Source organism: Nelumbo nucifera, chromosome 3 (genome assembly GCF_055504915.1).
Source record: "Nelumbo nucifera cultivar China Antique chromosome 3, China Antique-T2T, whole genome shotgun sequence".
Classification (NCBI taxonomy): Eukaryota; Viridiplantae; Streptophyta; class Magnoliopsida; order Proteales; family Nelumbonaceae; genus Nelumbo; species Nelumbo nucifera.
The window spans coordinates 35,247,210-35,271,044 of NC_142651.1; the positions used below are offsets into that span (position 1 = coordinate 35,247,210).

The 23,835-nt window shown below is 39.0% G+C and overlaps 1 protein-coding gene across 12 annotated transcripts in view; it reads right to left on the reverse strand.

Annotated features, from left to right (window-relative positions):
* The window catches only part of LOC104592832 (uncharacterized), a 61,016-nt gene that overhangs the window by 11,215 nt on the left and 25,966 nt on the right, over positions 1-23,835 (reverse strand). For 10 of the 12 annotated variants that reach the window (XM_088900351.1, XM_088900344.1, XM_088900349.1 and 7 more), the window contains 3 exons: positions 16,698-16,845; positions 7,572-7,654; positions 7,290-7,376 (listed from right to left, as the gene is read on the reverse strand). In XM_088900351.1, the coding sequence (XP_088756477.1) occupies positions 7,290-7,376; positions 7,572-7,654; positions 16,698-16,836 (309 nt within the window). In that variant the 5' untranslated portion in view covers positions 16,837-16,845. The remainder of the gene's footprint in view (positions 1-7,289; positions 7,377-7,571; positions 7,655-16,697; positions 16,846-23,835) is intronic. The other 2 variants (XM_088900350.1, XM_088900352.1) reach the window with 1 other exon arrangement.

The window sequence follows — 23,835 nt, forward strand, 5'->3', positions numbered from 1 at the left end:
AAATAACAAACAATATAAAACTGAAACTAGAAATAACAGAATAGCAAAATAACCACAGCTGTAAGTAAATACATTCTACCCTATGGACAGAGTGGGACCACAGCTGTGGGGCCCACATCAATGTTCTCTACACTTAGATTAAAGCAACTTTAGCCAACTTGCCTTTATACTTCCTGTCAGTCTTTAGAATTCCTAAAAGGGAGGCAAAGAGGTTGGAAAAACTGATGAGGGATTTCTTATGGGAACCTGGTGAAGAGAATAAATATCACTTGGTTAGGTGGGAGGTGGTGTGTCGGAGCAAGGAAGAAGGAGGCCTAGGATTAGGGAACGTGGTGAGTAAGAATGAGGCTCTTTTAGGTAAGTGGCTTTGGAGGTGGTCCCTGGAGAAGGAGAGATTGTGGCATGAAGTAGTGAAAAGTATCCATGGCTGTTTTGAATCAGGTTGAGATGTGGGGGTATCCCGAAGGGCTTTGCTTACAACACCTTGGAAGGCTATCTCTGGCATTCTCCCTAAATTCCTCAATTTTGTAAGGTACGATGCTTGCTGTGGAAACTCCATTCTTTTTTGGGAAGATACTTGGGTAAGCACTCAACCCCTAAAAGATTGTTTCCCTTCTCTCTATTCCATCTCCCTCTCTAAAAAGAAACCCATTTCTTGGTTCCTTTCCCCCCTATTTTGCCCTTTGACTTTAAATTGGGATTTTGGGTTTCGAAGAGGGTTAAGGGATGAAGAATTTCTTTGCGTTTCAGAGTTGTTGCTTCTAGATTCGGTGTGTTTGGACCCCCATAACCCAGATAGAAGGGTCTGGTCCCTAACCCCAGTTGGCTCATTCACTTGTGCTTCTTTCTTTAAAGCCCTTTGCTCCGACCCCTCCTCTCAGGTCTTTCCCGTTAAAGAGGTTTAGTCAAGACCAATTCCCCCCAAAATAGCAGTGTTCTGTTGGGTTATGGTAAGATCAATACTGTGGAAAACTTGCAAAAGAAGAAACCTTTTATGTGTTTGTCCCCGAATTGGTGCTTTCTGTGTAAAGTGAAGGGTGATGACTGTAACCATTTGCTGATATCATGCTCCTTTGCTACCAATATTTGGAATTGGTTTGTTTCATTATTTAAGTGCAGGTGGAATTTGCCCTCTGAAGTAAAGCTACTGTTCACTCCGGCTGCTTTTGGGAGAGCGACAAAAAGAGAGAAGTTAATGTGGAAATGTATCAAAGCTACTACGTTGTGGACTGTATGGGAGGAGAGAAATGCTAGAATATTTCAAGAACAGGAAAGAAGTATTGCTGAAATCAAGGAATGCATATTGACAAGGACTATCTCATGGTTAAAATCTTCACACTTGTTGGCAGATTACTCATTTGATGACTTAAGGAGGGCTGCAATGCCTGCTACAGTCTCCACCAAGATCAAATCACAAGTTGAATGGAATCCCCCACCAGATGGTGTGGTAAAATTGAATTTTGATGGAAGCTGCCAAGGTAACCCAGGGCCATCCGGAATCAGTGGGATTCTGAGAGACAAAGACAGCAATATGTTGTCTCTATTTTCAAGACCAGTGGGTGAAGGCGGTTCAATAAGGGCAGAGCTACAAGCAGCGGTACAAGGTATACACATGGCTAGTCAAATTGGAGTGAACAATCTGTTAGTAGAAAAGGATTCCAAGGTAGTAGTAGGCTGGTTAATTAGCCCAAAAACAGCTTGTTGGGGCTACAGGGATCTGTTAAAGAAAGTTAAATGGATGACAAGTAATATGACTGTCAGGTTTCAATGGGTCAGAAGATCAGTAAATGCAATGGTTGATTCTCTGGCCAAGCAAGGGGTGTGTCAAGGGGAGATCTATTTTGGGCTACTTTGTAATTGTGTTTCAGGCTTGGGCAGTTTTGGTGTATATGGTTCTGTCCTAGGGGGGGGTGACATTCCGTGCCTCCTCCTATGCTGATTGTATTTTTGTTATTTAAATTAATAAAACTAGTCTCATTTATCAAAAAAAAAAAAGTTCTCTATAAAAGACAAAAATGCCATACAGGTGTACGAGATCTACAGAAATGCTCTACATGTGACACATGGTAGGATCATAGAGGAAGAGGTAATTGTGGTTTGCACAGACTGACAACTGGTCCCCACCCTACAATCTGACACGTGTACCTATTGAATCAAGGCACTCAATCGAGTAACCGCCTTAGGAATATTTTGGAGCCCATCCCACGAACATACGTGCCCTCTTCTACTTCTATAAATAGAGGTCCTTCTGATAGAACGAAGATCATTCCATCATTCACTCACTCGTTTGTTCATCTGATCATCCTTTCTCTCCCCAAGCTTCCCTAACTGAACCCTAATCTCCCCTTCTCATCTTCTTCTCAACTTTAGAACCAAGACCACCACTGCCTTACACCCGCACTAGTGCCCTTTACGTGGCTTTCTGATATAGACAAATCGAACTGGTGGCTTCATGGGCTGAATCTGTGCTCCCTAGATCTTCTAGGCCTGAGTGTCATGGACTTGGGGATGTTGGCTAGTCTGACTCCTATCAAAGAGGATGCATTGTCTAATGAAGGGAGGAGAGAAAGGAATATTTTGAAAAAAAAAAGGAAAAAAAAGTTCACTTTGGGGAAGTGATGTGGAGACAAAAATCAAGGGATTATGGTTAAAGGAAGGGGATAAATAATATAACTTTTTTTCCATATAATGGCAAGAGGGAGAAAAAGAAGAAACTACATATTTAGGTTAGAAGAGGAAGAAAGGGTGGTGGAGATTAGGAAGAAATCATTGAAACTATCAAGGGCTTCTATATCAAATTATTCTCAATTAGAAATTGCTTCCTTGGTGATTTGTGGAAGGGAAAAATTGGAGAGGTTCAAAAATCATGGTTGGAAAGGGAATTTGAAGAGAAAGTTTGGGTAGCAAATAAGGTGAAGGGAGACAATGCTCCAGGGCCAGGTGGTTTCAATATTTCTTTCTTTAAGTCTTGTTGGGGAATTGCTGAAAAAGATATCGTGGAGAGGTTTAAGGACTTGCGGATTGATAAGATAATTGAGAAGAGTGCAAATGCCACTTTATCTCGATTATTCCTAACTCCTGAGATGGAGGATACTTATAGGGTGGAAGGCATCATGACAATAAGCCTAATTACCAGCCCATATAAGATCATTGCAAAAGTACTGTCAAGAAGGCTGAAAATGGTATTGTATGAAGCCGTAGGTCATACTCAAATGGCTTTGGTGGAGGGAGACAAATTTTGGATGGAGTCATTTGAAAGTGAATGTATAGAATCACAGATGCATGAATTAGAAGTGGAAAGGCATATTGATATGCAAGTTGGGTATTGAGAAGGCATATGATCATGTGGACTGGGGTTTTTCGGAAAAGGTTCTTGATATAATGGGGTTTGGGGAGAAATGGAGGAGATGGATTTTTGCTTGTATTTCTTCAACTTCCTTCTCATGTTGGTTAATGGGGTATCCACAAAATTTTTCCAAGCTTCAAGAGGCATTAGACAAGATGATCCACTTTCTCCAATACTTTTTGTCTTGGCGACAGAAGTGATGAGTAGAATGTTAGTAAGAGGGGCGGAAAGGGGCTATTTGGAGGCTTTACAGTAGGAAATGGGGGAGATGATGATTTCACACCTGCAATTTGTGGATGATGCTTTGATTTTTTGGATATTCCGATATTGTTGTTGACTAAGTCCTAAGATTAAGAGCAGTCTTGAAATGTTATGGAATGGTGGCAGGGCAGAAAATAAATCTGATTAAAAGAGTGTGATGATTAGGCGGGTGAAAATCCACATTCAGAGTTGGAGGCCTGTGCAAGAGCCATGGGATGTTTGGTGGGGGAGCTCCCTTTCACATATTTGGGACTTCCAATTGGAGCAAGGTCCTTATCACATTATAGTTGGCAGCCTATCTTAGACAGAATTGATCTAAGATTGGCAAGTTGGAAAGAGAAATACTTGTTGGGAGGAAAGATTACCCTAATCAAGAGTGATCTTCCAATTTATTACTTGTCTTTGCTTAAGGTACCGGCATCAGTTGCAGAAGCTTTGTTTTCTTTTTCTTTTTTTTTTTTTTGAAGAATAATAAGAAAATTCATTAGTCAGAAAAATAAAACAGTTATAATCCAAATCCGATAGGTGACAAGATGGCACCTAGAAGTACAAAGCAAAAAGAAACTCTGCTCTGGTCTAGAATACATTAGCTGAACCAGAAACTGAAACTAATTACACATTTTGAATTTCCAACACGCTCCAAAAATTCTCCCCAAAATCTGATCTGCTAGCTTGATCAAAATCTGGGAGCACCCAAACCCAGTCCGCTACTAACTTTCCCACCAGAGCCCCCAGAGTTTTAATTCTTTTAGTTTTTCTTCGAAGAGCCTTCTATTTCTTTCATTCCACAGGAGACAACACACACCAAAGGGGATGCAGCTCCAAACTATCCTTGCTTTCCTACTTCCTTCAAATCTTGGCCAAGAAGAAAAGATTTCTGCTGTAGAGCTTGGCTGAAACACTCTTTGCTTGAAAAGAGAGGAGTAGAATTTCCAAATGGTTTGTGCTGTCTTACAAGAGAAGAATAAGTTGAAAACAGTCTCTTCATCTGAGTAGCATAAAACACAAACGCTTGCTAAGGAGAAGCCCCTACTTTTTAGGTGATCAACTGTTAGAACACTATCCAATGCCACCAACCAAGCAAAAGCTTCCACTCTAGGTGGAACAGGGTTCCCCCAAACTCCCCCTACCTGATCTGAAACCAGCTGCTTCTTCACCATCGCCAAGTAGAATGACTTCACAGTGAATACCCATTCCTGCACTCTTTCCACCACAGTCCATTTCTCAAGCAGGGTGAAACCTCAACCTCCTGTAGTTTTTCCAATAGCTGAATGCATTCTTCCAATTCCTGATCCAGCAATGGTCTTCTGAATTTGGGGCACCAAACAATCTGATCTCCCCTCATTCCGAAACACTTGTTAACTGCTATGTGATGCTCAGTCAACCTGTACAGCTTTGGGCATACCTCACTTAACCTCCCCACATCACACCACTCATCCTGCCAAAATCCTATCCTTGACCCATCCCCCAACTTGGACCTGACTGCAGCTTTAAATTCTTGATTGAACCACAATATCCCTTTCCAAACACTGAGCCCACAAGAGGAAGTTTCTCTAGAATGCTAGGGACAAGAAAATGTTAATGAACAAGACGTACTTCTATTTATCGACAATATCTTCCGTTTCGTCCAAGCGGGATCGGAAGTATCTGCCCTATTAGGCAGAATGCCTTCTGCCGTGGGTTATCAACCTACCCTTAGTACAGAAATGGGTTCTTTGCAAGAAAGAATTACTTCGACCAAAGAGGGGTCCATAACTTCTATTCAAGCAGTTTATGTACCTGCGGACGATTTGACTGACCCTGCTCCTGCCACGACATTTGCACATTTAGATGCTACTACCGTACTATCAAGAGGATTAGCTGCCAAAGGTATCTATCCAGCAGTAGATCCTTTAGATTCAACGTCAACTATGCTCTGGTGAGGTGGGAAAAGGTTTGCAAGGACAAGAAGGATGGGGACCATGGAATTGGGAGGGTGAGGGTATTCAATAAAGCACTCGTGGGGAAGTTGCTATGGAGGTTTGTGAGGGAATGGGATTCGAATGAGGTTAAATCATCATATAGAGTTTGTGTATGGAAGGGCATAATGAACTTTCACTCAGCTTGTTTTGAATTTTGTTTCCTTTGATGTTGGGAATGGATAACACATTAGGTTATGGGAGGATGATTGATTGGGGATTGGGAAATTATATGAACTTTGCCCAAGGATGTATAGATTAAGTAGAAGAAATGTTTCAATTGCTCAATTTTATGAAATCATTCAAAATGCAGTTGTTTGATTCCTGAAGTTTAGAAGACCTCTCTTTGATTGGGAAATTGAGGAATGTTTAATCTTTTAGCTAAGTTTCATGTGGGGGAATTAAATTTGGAAATAGCTGATTCAAGATGGTGGAAGGGAGTTTTCACTGCGACATCGTTCTACGATGCTTTGGCAAGGAATCAAGTTGAAAGGGAATTTGTGAAAGGCGTCTGGGGTAATCCTATCCCTCCTAGGGTGGAAACATTTGCTTGGCTTGTTGCATTTGCATTGGACAGCATTCTTATATAAGACCATATCAAGAGTAGAGGCATTCAATTGGCAGGAAGATGTTATCTTTGTCTTCTAGAAGATAAGAGTGTCTCTGTTTTGGCTGTTGCCATGCAAAGATTATTTGGGGTTTTTACTCAGTATTCAAAATGGATATGTGCAACCCAAAATCTTTGAATTAAATCATTGTTTGTTGACCAGCTTTGAATGGAAATAGAAAAGTAAAGATCATATGGTGTTGGGTGCCTTTTGCACTCTGTTGAGAATTGTGGTAAGAAAGAAATAGAAGAATTTTTTAAGACAAGTACAAAACTCATGACCAACTTGCTTTTGGAATCTGCAATAAGATTATGGAATGGGTTCTGATTCTTCCAGAATTCAAGGGGGACAGCAAAGAGTCTTTTTTATTTTTTGGTAATTGAAAAAGCAAAGAGTCGTTTGGCTCTAGGTTTTGGAACGTATTGAACTTTGAATAGGGGGGAACTGATGATGCTTTTTGTATGTTTCTTTTCTCTTTTTTGGGTAATATCTCACCACTTATAGCATATGATTTGTAATCTTTTTGTTTTATGATGAATAAATTTTCTTTTTTTTATTGTCAAGAAAAATGGAAAAGAATTTGTTTACTATAATGGGTGAACATAAGATGTAGTCAGCAATCAAATGCTTATAAAAAAATCAACTACAGAGGAAATGAGGAAAACCCCAATGGTCTAACAGTGGAATCTGCACCAGGCACATATAGGATTGAAAAATACATTACATCATGGAGATTCCTCTCAGAAAGCTAAAAAACAATAATAAGATTGAGTCGATGCAAAATGCCATCTCGGAAGTGTTCTCTTGTACAACAACCAGAAAGTGTGAAAATTTAATCACGAAAGTATGTAAATGGATAGCTGTGTCTAGATGGACCCATATAGTAGCACGGTACATAGCAAATACAAAATGTGGCCTTTATCTTCTGGTAGGTCTACCTGATGGTCGCGGTAGGTTTCCTCTTTTGAAAACCAAAGAGATGCATTTTGGGTCATAGCAATTTGGAGAAAATTTTTTATGAAAAATACATAGCAATGGAAGTATCAAAATGAAATTTGTTTTCTACGTTAGACAAAAGGTAGGTTTAACAAACCATACTTAACCATATTGTCTTACCTTGGTGGACTCAGAATGTAGTATGAAAGTGCCCTCATTTGGTTCCATAGATGTAACAGTGCCTTGATGTGAAGAGTCGTCTCGAAGCTGGCATAAAAATGGAGAAACCATCATTTTAGCTAGGACAAACCACCATGTCAATCACAAGGTGATTCACCTTGTATCCAGATTTCATATGGCAAAATACACAGCTATACATCACAAACAGAGAGATACATTCAGAGACATGTATGAATAGGCAAACAAACCCTTCAAAGGACAAACATTAGGTAGAAAGCCTACCTGGTAGAAAAGAACAGTCTTCCCGCTACCACTTAACCCAGCAAGGACAATAGTATTAGATTTTGTACGTCTGAGCAAGCTAACTGCAATAAAACAGTGCAGCCAAGATAAATATCTGGATATATTTCCTTTTAAAATATGAACTTACAAAGTAATGATTTACTAGAAAACCAAGTACAAAACTTTTAAAAGAAGAGCAGATAGAATTTAATCATTTTCAAGAACTAATAGCACTTATCTCTTGCATGAAATGTTATTTACTGAATTAATATATAAGAGATTTTACAAGCAAATCATTCCCTTTCTGGAAGCAAATTTTAAGCTAAAGATCCTGGGCATCAGGTTTTTCTTTCTTTCTTTACTTTCTTTCTTGGCATTCTCTTAAAATATCCCAAAGAGAGCTTTACATGGCATAGAGCTACTAATAGACAATATCACTGTCCTCATCCCATTTCTAAGAATCATCTAAACATACATCCCATGGGAATCCATATTAAAAAGTCAATCTTTTTATGGTCAACTAATCAGAGCAAGGTTCAAAGTATCAGAAACGTAAGGTGTATCAGAAAGACAATTCTAAGAGACGTTTCGGGATATGCTTTGGATACGCATGGACACATATGAAAAATCAAGATACGCATGGATACGTTAGGAAACTTATATAAATCTTAAAAAAATACATTAATAACAATAAATATAAATTTTATATAACCTTAAATAAGTTATTTAAACACTTGTAAAGAAAACAAGTTATTTAAACATACAAACCCATACCTCAATAGTTTATATAAAATGTGAGATATAGAGACAAATTGGTAATCATTGAAGGTAATGGAAGGAGTAAAATGTGTATTAATTTTCAGAAAATTAATATAATTTATATTAATGTTTATTAGTATATAAATTTTAATAATCAATTTTAACATTAATTAATGACCATCCATTATGAAAAAAAAATATTTGCTTAAGAATAATAATACATACAATTATAATCAACAATTGAATATAGTGTAGTGGTTTGTTTATGTTTATTACAACCAAATTACTATGGTTCAATTCTCCTTACCTTTCTTATTTGTAGTTTTAAATATGTTGGTTTAATGGAGTTGTCAAGTGTAGGAAGAGGGAAGGAAGAAAGAAAAAGAAGAAGAAGAAGAAAAGGAAGAAGAAGAAGAAGAGAAGAGGAAGAAGAGTTACGGGAGAGAACTTGGGTGTTACTATTCACACCCAGAATATCTATTATATGATAAATCTGAAATTACATCCATATCCCTATAAGGGCGCCCAAATACAAAAAAAAGGAAAAGACAACAATACCCCTAAACCCAAATACACATTCTCAACACTCCCCCTCAAGATGAGCATAGATATCTATCATGCCCATCTTGCTCAAGTTTCTATCAAGTTTTGGCTTGTTGAGACCCTTAGTGAGGCAATCATCAAGTTGGTTCTCTGACCTAACAAAAGGCACACATATCTCTCCATTAGCTATCTTTTCTCTAATGAAGTGTCTGTCAACTTCAATATGCTTTGTGCGGTCATGTTGAACAGGGTTATGAGCAATGTTTATGGCAGCTTGATTATCACAGTGTAGCATCATTGGGGTTTCAGCTTGGATCCCAATTTCTGATAACAAAGACTTCAACCATAGCAACTCCGATACACCATGAGCCATAGCTCTGTATTCAGCTTCAGCACTAGATCGGGCAACAACAGATTGTTTTTTGCTTTTTCCGAGACACAACATTACCTCCTACCAAGGTGCAGTAACCGGAGGTGGATCTTCTTCCATCTATAGAACCTGCCCAATCAGCATCAGTATAAGCCTCAACCTTGAGATGTCCCTGGTTAGAGTATAGCATTCCTTTACTTGGACACCCCTTTAGGTAGGCGAGAATCCTGTTGACAGCCTGCATATGTGAAGTTCTAGGACTGTGCATATACTGATTCACCATGCTAACAGCATAGGATATACCAAGTCGAGTCAGACACAGGTAAAGAAGCCGACCAACAAGCCTCTTGTAGACACCCTTGTCTGGAATAATATCTCCATCATCAGTGCTCAAATTATGATTGGAGTCAATAGGAGTTTCAACTGGCTTACACCCTAGTTTCCCAACCTCATGAAGGAGATCAAGGACATACTTCCTCTGTGAAATGAATATCCCTCCCTTTGACCTTGCCACTTCGATTCTAAGAAAGTATCTGAGATTCCCATGATTTTTTATTTCAAACTCAGAAGCAAGGAATGACTTTAGTTGGTTTATCCCAGAGTGATCATCTCCAGTGACAACAATATCATCCACATACACTATCAACAAGGTGAGTAGGTCATTAACCCTTCGTATAAACAAAGTATGGTCCGCTTGTGATTGTGTAAACCCAATTTTGAGAATAGCCTTTCCGAATCTATCAAACCAAGCTCTAGGGGATTGTTTAAGCCCATAAAGAGATTTTTCTTAAACCACAAACCTTCCCCTCATTGTTGGGTAAGATTACCCCTGGTGGTAAATCCTTGTATACCTCCTCCTGAAGATCTCCATTTGGGAAGGCATTCTTCACATCCATCTGATATAGAGGCCATGAATAATGAGCAGCAAGAAACATAATAACTCGGATAGAGTTCATTTTGGCTACAGGAGCAAAGGTCTCTTGATAGTCAATCCCATATGTTTGGGTGTATCCTTTTGCCACCAACCTAGTTTTGTATCATTCAATTGATCCATCAGCCTGATGTTTAATGGTATATACCCACTTGCAACCCACTGGAACTTTGCCTTCAGAAAGAGGAACAAGCTCCCAGGTATGGTTTTTTAAGAGAGCCTCTCTATCTCTTGGTTCATAGCATCCTTCCACTAAGATGACCGAACTGTATCTGAAACATTACGAGGAACAGAGACAGAGGAGATAGTAGTAACATAGGCATGATAGGAGGGTGAAAGAGCATCATAAGAAACATAGTTAGTGATGGAATAGGCAATGCATTTCCTTTTTCCTTTTCTAACTGCAATGGGAAGGTCAAGGTCATATTGTGAGACATCAAGATCAATAATAATAGAAGGAAGTTCAGGGTTGCTTTCAAAGTTGCATGGATCGGGCGGTTCGATTGTTGTGGACATTCAGCCTCAAGAGTATCCTTCCTTTTACGCCTTATAAACCACTGTTGCCAGGATCGTTGGAGAGGAGGAGGAACATGAATACTGTTACTACAAGGGGAAGACAAATTAGGACTGTCCATAGAGGTAGGAACAGGAAAACAAAAAGGAGTCAGATCTTCACAAACACTCTCCCCCTGAAGAGAAGGACGAGTGGACTGAAAATATGGAGTAGACTCAAGGAATGTAACATCCTTAGATATGTACCTTCGGCCAGTATGGGGATCAAAACACTTGTACCCGTTTTGGACTGGAGAGTAGCCCCAAAATATGCATTTGACAGATTTAGAGTCAAGTTTCAGGCGAGAAGGACTCATGTCATGAACAAAGCAGCTACAACCAAAGACTCTGAGAGACAAACTGAAAATAGGATCCTTAGGAAACAAAAGTTGATGAGGTGATTGAAGAGAAAGCAATCGTGAAAGAAGTCTATTAATGAGATACACTGCTGCTTCAATTGCATCTCCCCAGAATCGAGTTGGTACATTCATCTGGAAGAGAAGGCCTCTTGCCACCTCAACAACATATCTGTCTTTTCTCTCTGCTACACCATTCTGTTACGGAGTATAAGAGCATGAACTTTGATGAATTGCTCCCTTTCCTTCAAGGAATAATCGCAGATGCTTTTCAAAATACTCCTTAGCATTGTCAGACTGTATTATCTTTATTTGCCTTTCAAATTGTGTTTCAACCATCTTGGAGTAATCATCAATGAACAATATAAAATATTTATAGCCGCCCATACATGGAATAGAGTATGGGCCCCAAACATCAGTGTGTATCAAGTTGAAAGCAACATCACTCCTTCTATTACTTGCAGGATATATAGTTCTACATTGTTTTGAGAGATGACAAACATCACATTGCATACCCAAACTAGACTTAGACTGACATAAGTTTGGAAACAAAAATTTAATGGACTTAAAAGACACATGACCGAGGCGACAATGCCACAACTTCAAAAAACTCAAATTTTCATCATGACATGACTCAATCTGGCATAGTAATCCTTGCTCAGAGGTTTGATCAAAAAGGTAAACTCCATCAGCTTCATGTCCAATTCCAATCGTCCTCCCTGTTCTCAGGTCCTGAAAAACACAATGAGAAGGGAAAAAGGTCACTGAACAGTTATGAGATTTGGTAAGAGTGCTAACAGATAAAATATTCTTGTACAAGTGGGGGACATGAAGGACAGAGCTCAGGGAAAGATCACGAGTAAGCTTAACCTCCCCCAAATCAGAGATAGGGGTCTGAGATCCATCAGCTACAGTGATTTTTCCTTCCCCTTGAGTCAACTTATAAGAGGTGAAGTGGGAAGACGTACCAGTCATATGTGCACTAGCTCCAGAGTCCACAATCCAGGAGCTAGTAGGAGAAGATTGACAAGTAAGTGCAGTACTTGATTTTGCAAAAGCACTAGAAGGATTACTGGAACTAGTAGAGGTAGAGAGCCCAGACTTCTCAAGCTTAATCAACAGAATCCTGAGTTTCTCCATCACATCAGAGGAACCATGTGTGGGAGCCTGTACATTAGGAGGGCAATCAGCTCCAACAGTAGCAAGATGAGCATTACCCTTCGTTGCGGTTTTAAACTTGTCAGGCTTTAAATGTGGATTCAATTTCCAACACCTATCGTTCGTATGTCTCGGCCTTTTGTAGTAATCACATACCACATCTTCATGCTTTTCATTAGCACCCTATTTGTTTGTACTCGACTTGGACATTGAAGACATGTAGGCAAAATGATCCATCACTAAGGTCTACATCATAGCAAACCTTCTACTCTCCTCTCCCTGCACTAAGGAGAATGCAGTAGCAAGGGAAATAATATTTGCACTCAAGATGTGTTGTCGGGTAAAATCATACTCACCATTCAATCTAGCCAAGAAGTCAAACACTCGATTCTTCTCAACATACTTCCAATACTATTCACCGTCCCCAAGGTTCTTCCATTGCAAGTTCTCCAAATGATCTATTTCTTCCCATAGAGACTGCAAAGATGAGAAGTACATGGCTACAATCCTCTCCCCCTGACATATATTACAGGCTTCTCTTCAGAGTTGATAGACTCGGGCTGTATTTTTTGCTTGAGAGTACGTGGCTGTAACACGATCCCAAATATCCTTGGCAGTGGAGAGGAACATACAATTGTGGGCAATATGTGGCTGCATTGAACACACCAGCCATGACATAACCAAGGAATTATCCTGTTCCCATCTAGCAAGTTTGGGGTCATCAACTTTTGGCTTCTCCTCCCTACCAGTAATAAATCGCAGCTTACCCCTACCTCCGATGGTAAGCTTGGTTGATTGAGACCACTCAAGGAAGTTGGTTCCATCAAGTTTTACAGTGGTTATCATACCACTGGAGACATCGACATTTCCCGGCAGCACTCCAGAAGAGGTTAGTAACTCCTTAGGCACACCCATTTGAGTTGGGTAGGCCTTTTAACAGTTCTACAGCATTACAACCACCAACCGACACGCACAAGACCCACAAAAGATGGGAAACGCTCGGTTGGAATCCAATGGGAGGCCCAAAACTGAACTAGCGGCAATATTGGGAAGAAAAAAGACCCCCATAGAAAGATCAGAGGTTACAAGGATGTGTAACCACTTCCCATACCTTTAGCAATGCCAAATAAACCAAAACCAATAAGTTTCAAGCATGCATCGAACTCAAACAAGGAAGAAAAAGTCCAACATCGAACCAGTATTTTTCTGTAATTTTTTTATTGTAAAATCCGGGAAAAATCAGACACATCAGATGAAAGATAAGAACCATACCACAATAACCCTAAAATCAGGGCGAACCAGAGTACATCAGATTCAAGGGTTGTCGCCGGTTCCTGTACGGACTGTTGACATCATCCGGCGGCGGTCTGACGTCAGCAGGTCTTCATGAGTTCGGGAGTTGGCAGAGGATCTAGTCCGAGGCTTCTTCCCACTCTGATACCAAGTTGTCGAATGTAGGAAGAGGAAGAAAGAAGAAGAGTTACGGGAGAGAACTTGGGTGTTACTGTTCACACCCAGAATATCTATTATATGATAAATCTGAAATTACATCCATGTCCCTAGAAGGGCGCCCAAATACAAAAAAAGGAAAAGACAACAATACCCCTAAAGCCAAATACACATTCTCAACAAATGGCAAGTCAACTTCGAATTTATTGCTTTAATGGCGGGTCAAATTAAAATTTGAATTTGAATAATGTCATAAATGTAGTAATTAATTATTAATTAAGAGAGGAGTTATTAAGAGAGAGGTAATAATTATAAGAGATTAAGAGTTTTTAGGGCAAGTTTCCTTAAATGTAGGAGTTATTAGAAAGACAAAGAATTATTAAATAGGCTTATTTATGAGAGAGAGAGAGAATCTAAATTTTTTTATCAATAACACAATTCATTATATAATCTTAATAAAAATTACAAAGAGGAAGACAAACTTTATTATCTTCCAAATGCAGTTGAGCCCCAAGAAAGGAAAAAAGAGAAGAAAGAGAAAGAAATAAATTTACAGTTGTGCCCAAAACATTGATTCCCTCTCCACCCCTTGTTTAGCTAACCCATCAGCAAAGGAATTAGCTGATCTTTTTACCCAAATGATTTTAACTTCCATTCCTCGAACCAGCCATCTAAATCTCCTCCTCTCATTACTGTAATGCCATAAACCACTGTTGTCGTTATTTAGCCATCCTATGACCACCTCCGAATCCCCATCAATTATGAGTTTGTTGATATTCATCTCCCTAGCTTTCTGTATTCCTTCCATAACTGCATGGATCTCGGCTCTGAGAGAGCCACCCACTCCAATGGGGCCTGAAAACATGGCTAGAACAACCCCATTCTCGTCCCAAAAAACGCCCCCAATCCCTGATTGTCCAGAATCCCCTCTGCAAATCCCATCAAAGTTTAGTTTTATGAAACCTGCAGGAAGGGGGGTCCAAGACACACCCATCACTGTCTTGGTCTGGGAACAGTTAGCAATCTCACCCCACTTCCTGAATCTAATATTACAATATGTATCAGCCAATACATTCAAAATATTGGTCTGTATCAATATGTATCGGCCAATACATTCAAAATATTGGTCTGTATCGGTCGATACAGACCCGATACGGGTCCATATCGATCCAATACAAACGAAAAGGAACGAAACTACTGGATTTGTAGTGTTCTATGTATCGGGATGTTGCTGGAATGATATGTATCGGCCGATACGTTGCGATTTTTTAAACCTTGAATCAGAGTTTTATTAAATAGAAACACAATGTGTTATATAGGCTTTTACCTATCCCATGTAAGAAAATAAAACAGAAAAAAATGAAGAGCCAGCCCCTTTTGCTGCTAACCCCGAACTCATTTTTAGTTTGACTCCATGCAACAAGTGATTACCATGGGGAATACGGTACCAATGCAACTCCTGTTTGTTTGTACCTTTGGCAAGGGAGTCAAATAGGGAATTTGCAGACACTAAAACCCAAGAAAATGAGGTCTGCAAGTTCCTAACCAAGGATCTTGCTTCTCTTATTTGATGATAATTCTGCCAAGGACCCATCACTAAGCTTTTATCCACTCAACAATGATGTGAATCTCCCTCAACCTCAAGGCTCATATAACCAAAAGAGCATCCCAATTTCAAAATTTGGAGGATAAACTTCAATGCGTAATAAAATATCTCAGTTTCCTTTTAATATTGTGAACTCTGATGTGTGAGGGTCATGCCATTTACCTCCCATGTGTGACTAAATATTTCATGTTGTCTATTTATAATTTTTCTAGCAGTAACTCGAGGGGTGCAGATAGCTAAAGAGATGAATTTGAGCAAGCTGGTTGTTGAGCAAGACTCCAAGCTAGTGGTGGGATGGCTAAAGAAGCCAGAGACTGTTATTTAAGAGTTCAAGGATAAGTAAAATAGTTTTAAGTGGCTAACTAACAATATGCCCTTGGTAATTCTAGGGCTGCAAGTCGGGCCGGGTTAGGTCGGGTTGAGGCCAACCCTAAGTTCTAAACCCCCAACCCGACCCTAACCCTAACCCTAACTAAATAGTAATACCTCCAACCCTAACCCGACCCAACCCGAAGTCAACTTTGGGTTGGGCTAGGCTCGGGTTGAGCCCAACCCAACCTTCTTCCCATCCCTTTAAATCTTGTAGAACTTCTAAATCTAATATCTAAACTCAACTTTCACTACATATATTAATCCTATGTTTTATTAGTATTTGTTTGTTGATATTTTTATTGGTTCTCTAAGTACAAAATTCAGGAAAAAAAAAAGTGTTTGAAATGACTATAGTTTATTATGAGTTATGACTTATAATAAATCTTTTATAGGTTGCAAGCTATGGGTGGCAAGCAATAGAGAGGAAATAAAGAATAAAATATTCAAAAAACATAAAATATGTTATTAAAGTTTTAGTATTTCCAATTAGGATTAAGTGAAGTGATTATCTTAAAAGAAATAAATGATAGTATGTGGTAGGGACTATACAACTATCATGCATCTAAACAAATCAATGTATGATATATTATATATAACATATATTTATAGATGATATGTACTATAGAGTCGGGTTCGGGTTGCCCGAGGGGTCAACCCTAACCCAACCCGAAGTAAAGTCGGGTTCATAAATTTCAACCCTAACCCGAGCATCAATCCAACCCGACTTTTTCAGGTTGGGTTCGGGCCAACCTGGCCCAAGTTGCAGCCTTAGGTAATTCAATGGGTGAGAAGAATGGTAAATGAGGTGGCTGATACATCAGCCAAGCAAAGGGTTGATAGGGATCATCTTTATTGCGCTCAATTGTAAGTTGTTTTATTGTTGCTTTATGTTACGAAGGTGTACCTAATACCTCTCCTTGGAATGCTTGTAATGTCATATATTTTGATTTCTCCTAATAAAATTCAACTTACTTGTCAGAAAAATGAAAAAAAGCAATGTGTTGCAGTAAAATAAGGAGGAACTGCCTACCCAAGAAGAGCAAAGTAGTTGTCAGAAACAGAACACCCACAGCAACATATAGTTGAGCAGCTGGAATCTGATGAATAATTTCCTCTGCTTGATTAATCCATGGCTGCAGTTGATTTTTCAATTGCTCCATCCCTTGCATTATCAATTTCTGTTATTTAAAGAAAGGAATTATCATTTGTATGTGCACAAGATGTGTTTATGAAATAGCTATTTGCAGAAACAATTAGATGTGATTCAGTCCTCCAAATCTGAGATTAGTTTCTGATAACAGCAACAAAAAGAAAAGAAAAAAAGGGGAAAAACAGTAGGAGGAAGAAGGAAGTTGAGAAGAAGAAGAAGAGAGTTTGATAGTTCTCTCTCTCTCCTCTCACTAATCTGTTATTAATCAGACTTAATCAAGGTTCATTACAAGCCTGCCCTTAAGTGGGCGGCCAGCTCATCAATAACTTAAAAGAAAAATAAAAAGAAGCTAGCAGGCCCATTAACACATAAGTAATAAAAAGAACACTACTTAACAAGAGAACAAGCACTAGGGCCCATTCGGCCCAATCTCTCTACACTCCCCCTCAAGCTGAGCATAGATATCAATCATGCCTACCTTGCTTATATAATGTATCGGCTTCCCTTTTGGAACACTTTTGTCAAAACATCCAGCTAGCTGTTCTTCGGAAACAACAAATGGCAAGTGTAGAGATGTAGAGCAATAATTAATGTTGTTATATTGCTGTTATTTTATTTATTGTGGTCCCCACTACTGCTATTAGTTAGTTTACTTTATATTTGTTGTTAGGATGTTGTTAGCAATGTTAGTTTATTAGTTATTTGCTTATGTAAGCAATAGGGGCTTTAATGTAATTGCCATCTTATTTTTTGATGTTATTATAAATAGATGAGTGGGGCGGCAGCTAAGGCCTATCACTCTTTTTTCTCATCTTTCTCTTTTCTCTCATCTTTCTCTTCTCTCTCCCTTCTTCCTTTCTTCTTCTTCTTCTTCTCCAATATTTTTTTTCTTTTAATTTGAATCAAGAATTGGACTAATTACAGTCTAGATTTGCCTACTGCAAGCAGACCTCCCCTAAAGCAACTCTCTCCCGTATAAAATGCCTATCAACCTCTAGATTTGCCCTTAGTTTTTTTCTTACAATCAATACCCAATTCTTCCAAAAGTGACCTAAGCCACAATAGTTCTGAAACTCCGTGTGCCATTGCCTTGTACTCTACCTCAGCCAAGGATCTAGTCACTATAAATTGCTTCTTACTCTCCACGAAACAATGTTCCCTACCACCATAGCACAGTATCCTAAAGTAGATCTCCTATCATCAATACATCCAATGAAATCAGCATCAGTGTATGCTTCCAACTTCATGTGTCCATGCCTAGCAAACAAGATACCCTTCCTTGGAGTACCTTTCAAGTAACACAAAACCCTCTCTATAGCTGCTAAATGTGCATCTCTGGGGGAATGCATGAACTAGCTAATGACACTCACTACATAGGAAATATCCGATCGGGTCATGCAAAGATATAACAGCTTCCCAAGTAGTCTCTGAAACACTCCACGATCAATCAACAATTCACCATCAATAGTTAAGAGCTTATAATTTAAGTCAATAGGAGTGGAAGTCGGTCTAGCACCAAGTTTACTAGTTGTTGCAAGTAAATCAAGAACATGCTTGCGTTGAGAGATGAAAATACCATCCTTAGACCGAGCCACCTCAATTCCTTGGAAATATTTGAGGTCACCCAAGTCTTTGATCTCAAATTCAGTATTAAGAAATCTATTGAGACTAGTCACTTCCTGAGAACCATTATCAGTAACCACAATGTCATCAACATAAACAATTAGATAGGTCACCAAGGAGTCTCTCCTCTTAACAAATAAAGTATAATCAGACTAAGTCTGTGTATAACTGAAAGCAACAAGAGAAGCCCGAAATCTCTTAAACCATGCCCTAGGAGACTATTTGAGGCCATAAAGCGACTTTCTACATTTACACACCTTCCCTTGCATTTCCTTTCCATACACCCCTAAGGTAAAGACATATAAACCTCTTCATGTAAATCACCATTTAAAGGCATTTTTAACATTAAAATTGGTGAAGAGGCCAATCAAAAGTAGTAGCAAGAGATAACAGAACTCGAACTGAAGTCATTTTTGCCACAGGGGCAAATGTCTCTAGGTAATCAACACCATACATCTGAGTATAACCTTTAGCAATCAACCAGGCCTTGAACCTCTCAATAGTGCATTAGTGCCATTAGAGTGATACTTGATAGTGAATACCCATTTACAACCAATTGGTTCCTTCCCCTCAAACAAGTCCACAATGTCTCAAGTATGGTTCTTATGTAAAGCATCTAGCTCAGTCATCATAGCATCCCGCCATTCAAGTTTAGATAAAGCTTTTGGGACAAACCTAGGGACAGCATGTGTACAAACAAAGGCAAGAAAAGAAATAATAGGTTGGGAAAAAAAGGTTGTAGGATAGGTGTTTAGAGATGCAATGGGTTGTACACTTCCTTTTGCCTTTACAAAGCGCAATAGGAAGATCAAGGTCTGTGAAGGTTTCAGAAGGGTAGAGGAGGGCTGACCTGTTATCTCAATGGTGACGGGAGGTGGAAGAGGCTTAACTAAAAGAGGGGAAACAACTTTCTCACACCTTAATCTTCGTCTTTGGTACCACCGTTGGAGTACAGGATGAGAAGTAAATGTGGGAGGATGAGCCGGAGGAGGAGGGGTACCTGGAACATGTGAAGGAGACTAAATGGAAGACGACCCAGCAGAAGTAGACAACTCAATAGAGGACTCAAGAGGAACTGAAAGAGGAACAACTGGGGACATAGCAAGCAATTCATTCGAATGCTCCCCCTCACAAAAGGTGCCAAAGAAAGAAATAGACTCCGCAAATGTGACATCCCCAGATACAAGACGGGTGCCACAGACTGGATCAAAACAACAGTATCCGTTCTGTGTGGAGGCATACCCTAAGAAAACACACTTGTGTGCTTTAGGCTCAAATTTATGTCTCTGGTGACTGTGAACATGGGCGTAGCAAGTGCACCCAAAAAAATCGGAGGAGAAGAAAAAAAAGCTCTCATCAGGAAAGAGAAGGCTAAAGGGGGTTTTGAAACTCAGGACGGCATACGGTTTATCAAATGTGTAGCTATAAGGACAGCATCCCCCCAAAACTTAACAGGAACATGAGATGCAAAAAGGAGACTTCTTGCCACCTCAACTACATGCCAATTCTTGCTTTCCACCACTCCATTCTGTTGTGGAGTGTAGGAACAGAAACTCTAATGAATGACCCCAAAGTCATCAAAGTATGACGAAAGATTCTTCTCAAAATATTCCTTAGCATTATCATATCGAAATATTTTGATCCAGGTGTTACACTAGGTAAGGATAAGTTCATGAAACTTCTGCACAATAGGTAGTAGTACTTCATCCCAGGATCTCATAAGGTAAATCCAAGTATAACGAGATAAGTCATTAATGAAAATGAACTTTTTCTCAAAAAATAAATAAAATACTTGTAAGTTGTTTTTTTTTTTTGAAAAAATTTAACCAAATACTTGTAAGTTGTAACCCCCCTAGAAAATAAATGGTATACCCCCACACATCGAAGTGCACAATATGGAAAGGAGAAACTAATCTTTTATTGTTGATTGAATAAGAATGTTTACAATGTGTTGCAAGTTCACATAACTCACAATGAAGACTTGACAAAAACACTCCTTTAAACATTTCTGGAAACAAATGACTCAAAGCAGAAAAAGGCAAATGACCAAAACATAAATGACATAACATGACTCTACCAATAGACTCCAAAGCTACTCCACCGGGTGGTCCAAGACATCTATCAAGTGTGCCCAGCAAATATATTTCGTTCGCCTCATGACCACTCCCAATCGTCCTTTAAGATTTCAAGACCTGAAAAACATGATGACTAAGAAAGAATGTTATACTGCAATTCATGAATTTAGTCACACTACTAACAGATGAAATATTGGTGTTAAGGTTAGGAATATGAAGAACTGAGGATAAAATAAGGGAGTCAAGAGGTTTTGATATCCCCCTTGTTGGAGATGGGAACAAGAGACCCATCAGCAAGAGATATCTTTTCTCGGCCAGAAAGGAGCTGATATGAACATAAAATATTAGACATGTTGGCCATATGGTCTGATGCTGCAATAGTAGTCTCCAAATGATTAATTAATCTCCCGTACCTCTCAATTTTGCTTTCACTGCTGCCAACTACTCCATAGCAGACTTTTCCTCACTTTCCCTATTCCCACCTTCAGGTAACATAGCAACATTTGCATTCTTAGCCTTCCCAGTCTGACCATTCTTCTTAGAATTGTTGTTGTTCTGAAACCTCTCTGGAAGAAGATCTGGTTGTAACTTCCAACAAGTGTCCTCAGTATGCTTTGGCTTCTTGCAATATTCACATATCACCTCTTTCTTTTCAATTGGCCCCTTTGGCTTTATCCCAGCATGTGCATAATGTTCTAGAGGTGGTCCTTGTAACTGTACTTGCCGCCTACTATCTTCATTGCTCACCATAGAGAATGCCTGAGCAAGAGTTACTTCATCTCTAGCCAGAATGTGTTGCCTTGTAACATCAAACTCAAGGTTGAGTCCTTGAGAAACTCAAAAACCCTATTTCTTTCTACCAGCTTCCTAAATGTCTTTGCATCCTTGGTACTCTCCCATACAATTGTCTCCATTACATCAATTTCCTGCCACAAAGATTCCAGCATAGAGTAGTAAACAGATACACTCTTCTCCCCCTGTCTCAAATTATTCACATCATTCTTTAACTTATAAGCTCTTGCAATATTCAATTTAACAATGTCTCTGTAACATTATGCCAAATCTCCTTGGTTGAAGTCATCCAGAGGTAATGTTGACTTATGTGAGGTTGTATAAAGTTGACTAACCATCCAACTAGTGTATAGTTCTCTTGCATCCATTTTTCATATGTGGGATCCGTCTCTTCCGCTTTCTTCTTATTGCATATGATATACCCCAGTTTACCTCTACTACAAACATAAATCCTTATAGATTGTGCCCAAGCTAAGTAATTTGTTCCATCAATTTTAATTGTGGTCACTCCAGTCAACAAAGGAATCTACTAAACCGATCCCGAACATTGGAATCTGCTTCAACTCACTTCCAGATTGCTCCATTGACCAAACAAGAATTTTAGTCTATATGGACCTAACTGAGGTTAGTCCAGTACCTACAAGTCCCAAAATTAGAGCTTCAATGTACCCGGCTTCGTGGAAGAACAGGGAGAAGAGTCAAACGCTCCTACCAGAGCTTCTTAAACTCTTTCCAACCTCAACCGCCCTCTTCTAGAGATCAAAAGGAACTCCCCAAGCACTAAGCGCCACACCTAAAGAGTCTTCTTACCCTGTAATCGTAAACTCTCTAGTCGGCTAGGGTTTTGGGCAAAAATCAACAACCTCACTTTCTTGGCAATCTATGGCCAAATTCTATCTCTCCAAACCCTCTACCAACTAGGCACAAAAGCTCTCTAAACAATGAATAACTCATCTCTCCATACATTCTTATAATCAAAGGATGTATGGGAAAAAAAAGGAAAAGAGGAAGGAAGAGGTGCTCCGATACCAAGATGTGATTCAGTCCTCCAAATCTGAGATTAGTTTCTAATTGTAGCAACAAAAAGAAAAGAAAAAGGGGAAAAACAATAGGAGGAAGGAGTTGAGAAGAAGAAGAAGATAGTTCGATAGTTCTCTCTCTCTCCTCTCACTAATCTTTTATTAACCAGACTTAATCGAGGTTAATTACAAGCCTGCCCTTAAGTGGGTGGCCAGCTCATCAATAACTTAAAATAAAAATAAAAAGAAATTAGCAGGCCCATAAAGATAGGCCCATTAACACATAAGTAATAAAAAGAACACTTAACAAGAGAACAAGCACTAGGGCCCATTCGGCCCAGTCTCTCTACACAATTGAAATAACCCATTCAAGGAATGATGCAGCAAATTTACAAAGAAATTGTTTACAAGAAACATCAGTTGGTCATCCAGCAGCTCATGTGAGGCCCTGGAGGCAATTAGAAGACAAAAAATAATAGATCATTTGGCTTCTATCTTGGCTTATTTTGAAAGATTGGCTTTCATTACTTTGTAATGATTGGGAAAGTAATATTTATGGTTCTCACATGTATTTTGAAAAAAGAGAAATGCCCTACACAGTGCTTTAAAAGTGGAAGGGCTTTTTTGTGCCCAAGGCGTAAAGCGCAAGGCAAGGTGCATGCCTTTTTGAAGCAAGGTGCAAAGCATTTAAAAAATCTGAAAAATGCAAAATAAATCAAAAATATTAAAATAGGAGGAGGCTAAGTAAGGGCAAGGATGAAGGTAACAATTGTCAGCATGAAGAAAGCCAAGGAGATGGGAGCAAAAAAGGTTAATTGTTGAAGGCGACACCAAGGTGTTTATTAGCTGGTTAATGGAGGACATGAGAGCTGCTTGGTGCTTCAGAAATGAAATTAACCATTTTAAATGGTTTTCAAAGGATATGCAGATTGAAATTCAATGGGTACCAACAGCTTAGCTTATGGTTTGACAAAACAGGGAATTAATAGCCAACAATTTTTCTAGGCCATGCCATAAAATGCAAGGGTTGGGTGGGATAATAGAGGCTATAATGTTTTCTACTTGATTGTATTCACAACCTCTTGTTGTACTTATCCTACAAATTCTAATTAATGAATGATTTCATCCTTCTTTTTACTCATCAAAAAAATAGGTGTCATATTAATATTTATATATTTTTATTGCAATTATAATATATTTATTTTACAAGGGACTTGACTCAATATTTCATTAATAATGGTATCATGCATTAAAATTCTTGCCCCGGACACCATGCATTAAAGTTCTTCTAAATCTTGGACACCACAATACTCTACCTTGATTGATCTCAAAATTTTCCACAACAAAGTTGTTCTTTCTACCCAACCTATACAATCATGAGCAAAGGTCATACAACTTTCCAATGCCTAACCAATCATCTTCCCAAAATTTAATTGTTGAACCATCACCAACTTTGAAAGACACAGTTGAGGGAAGCCGACTAGAAACTCATAATACCCTTCCACACAC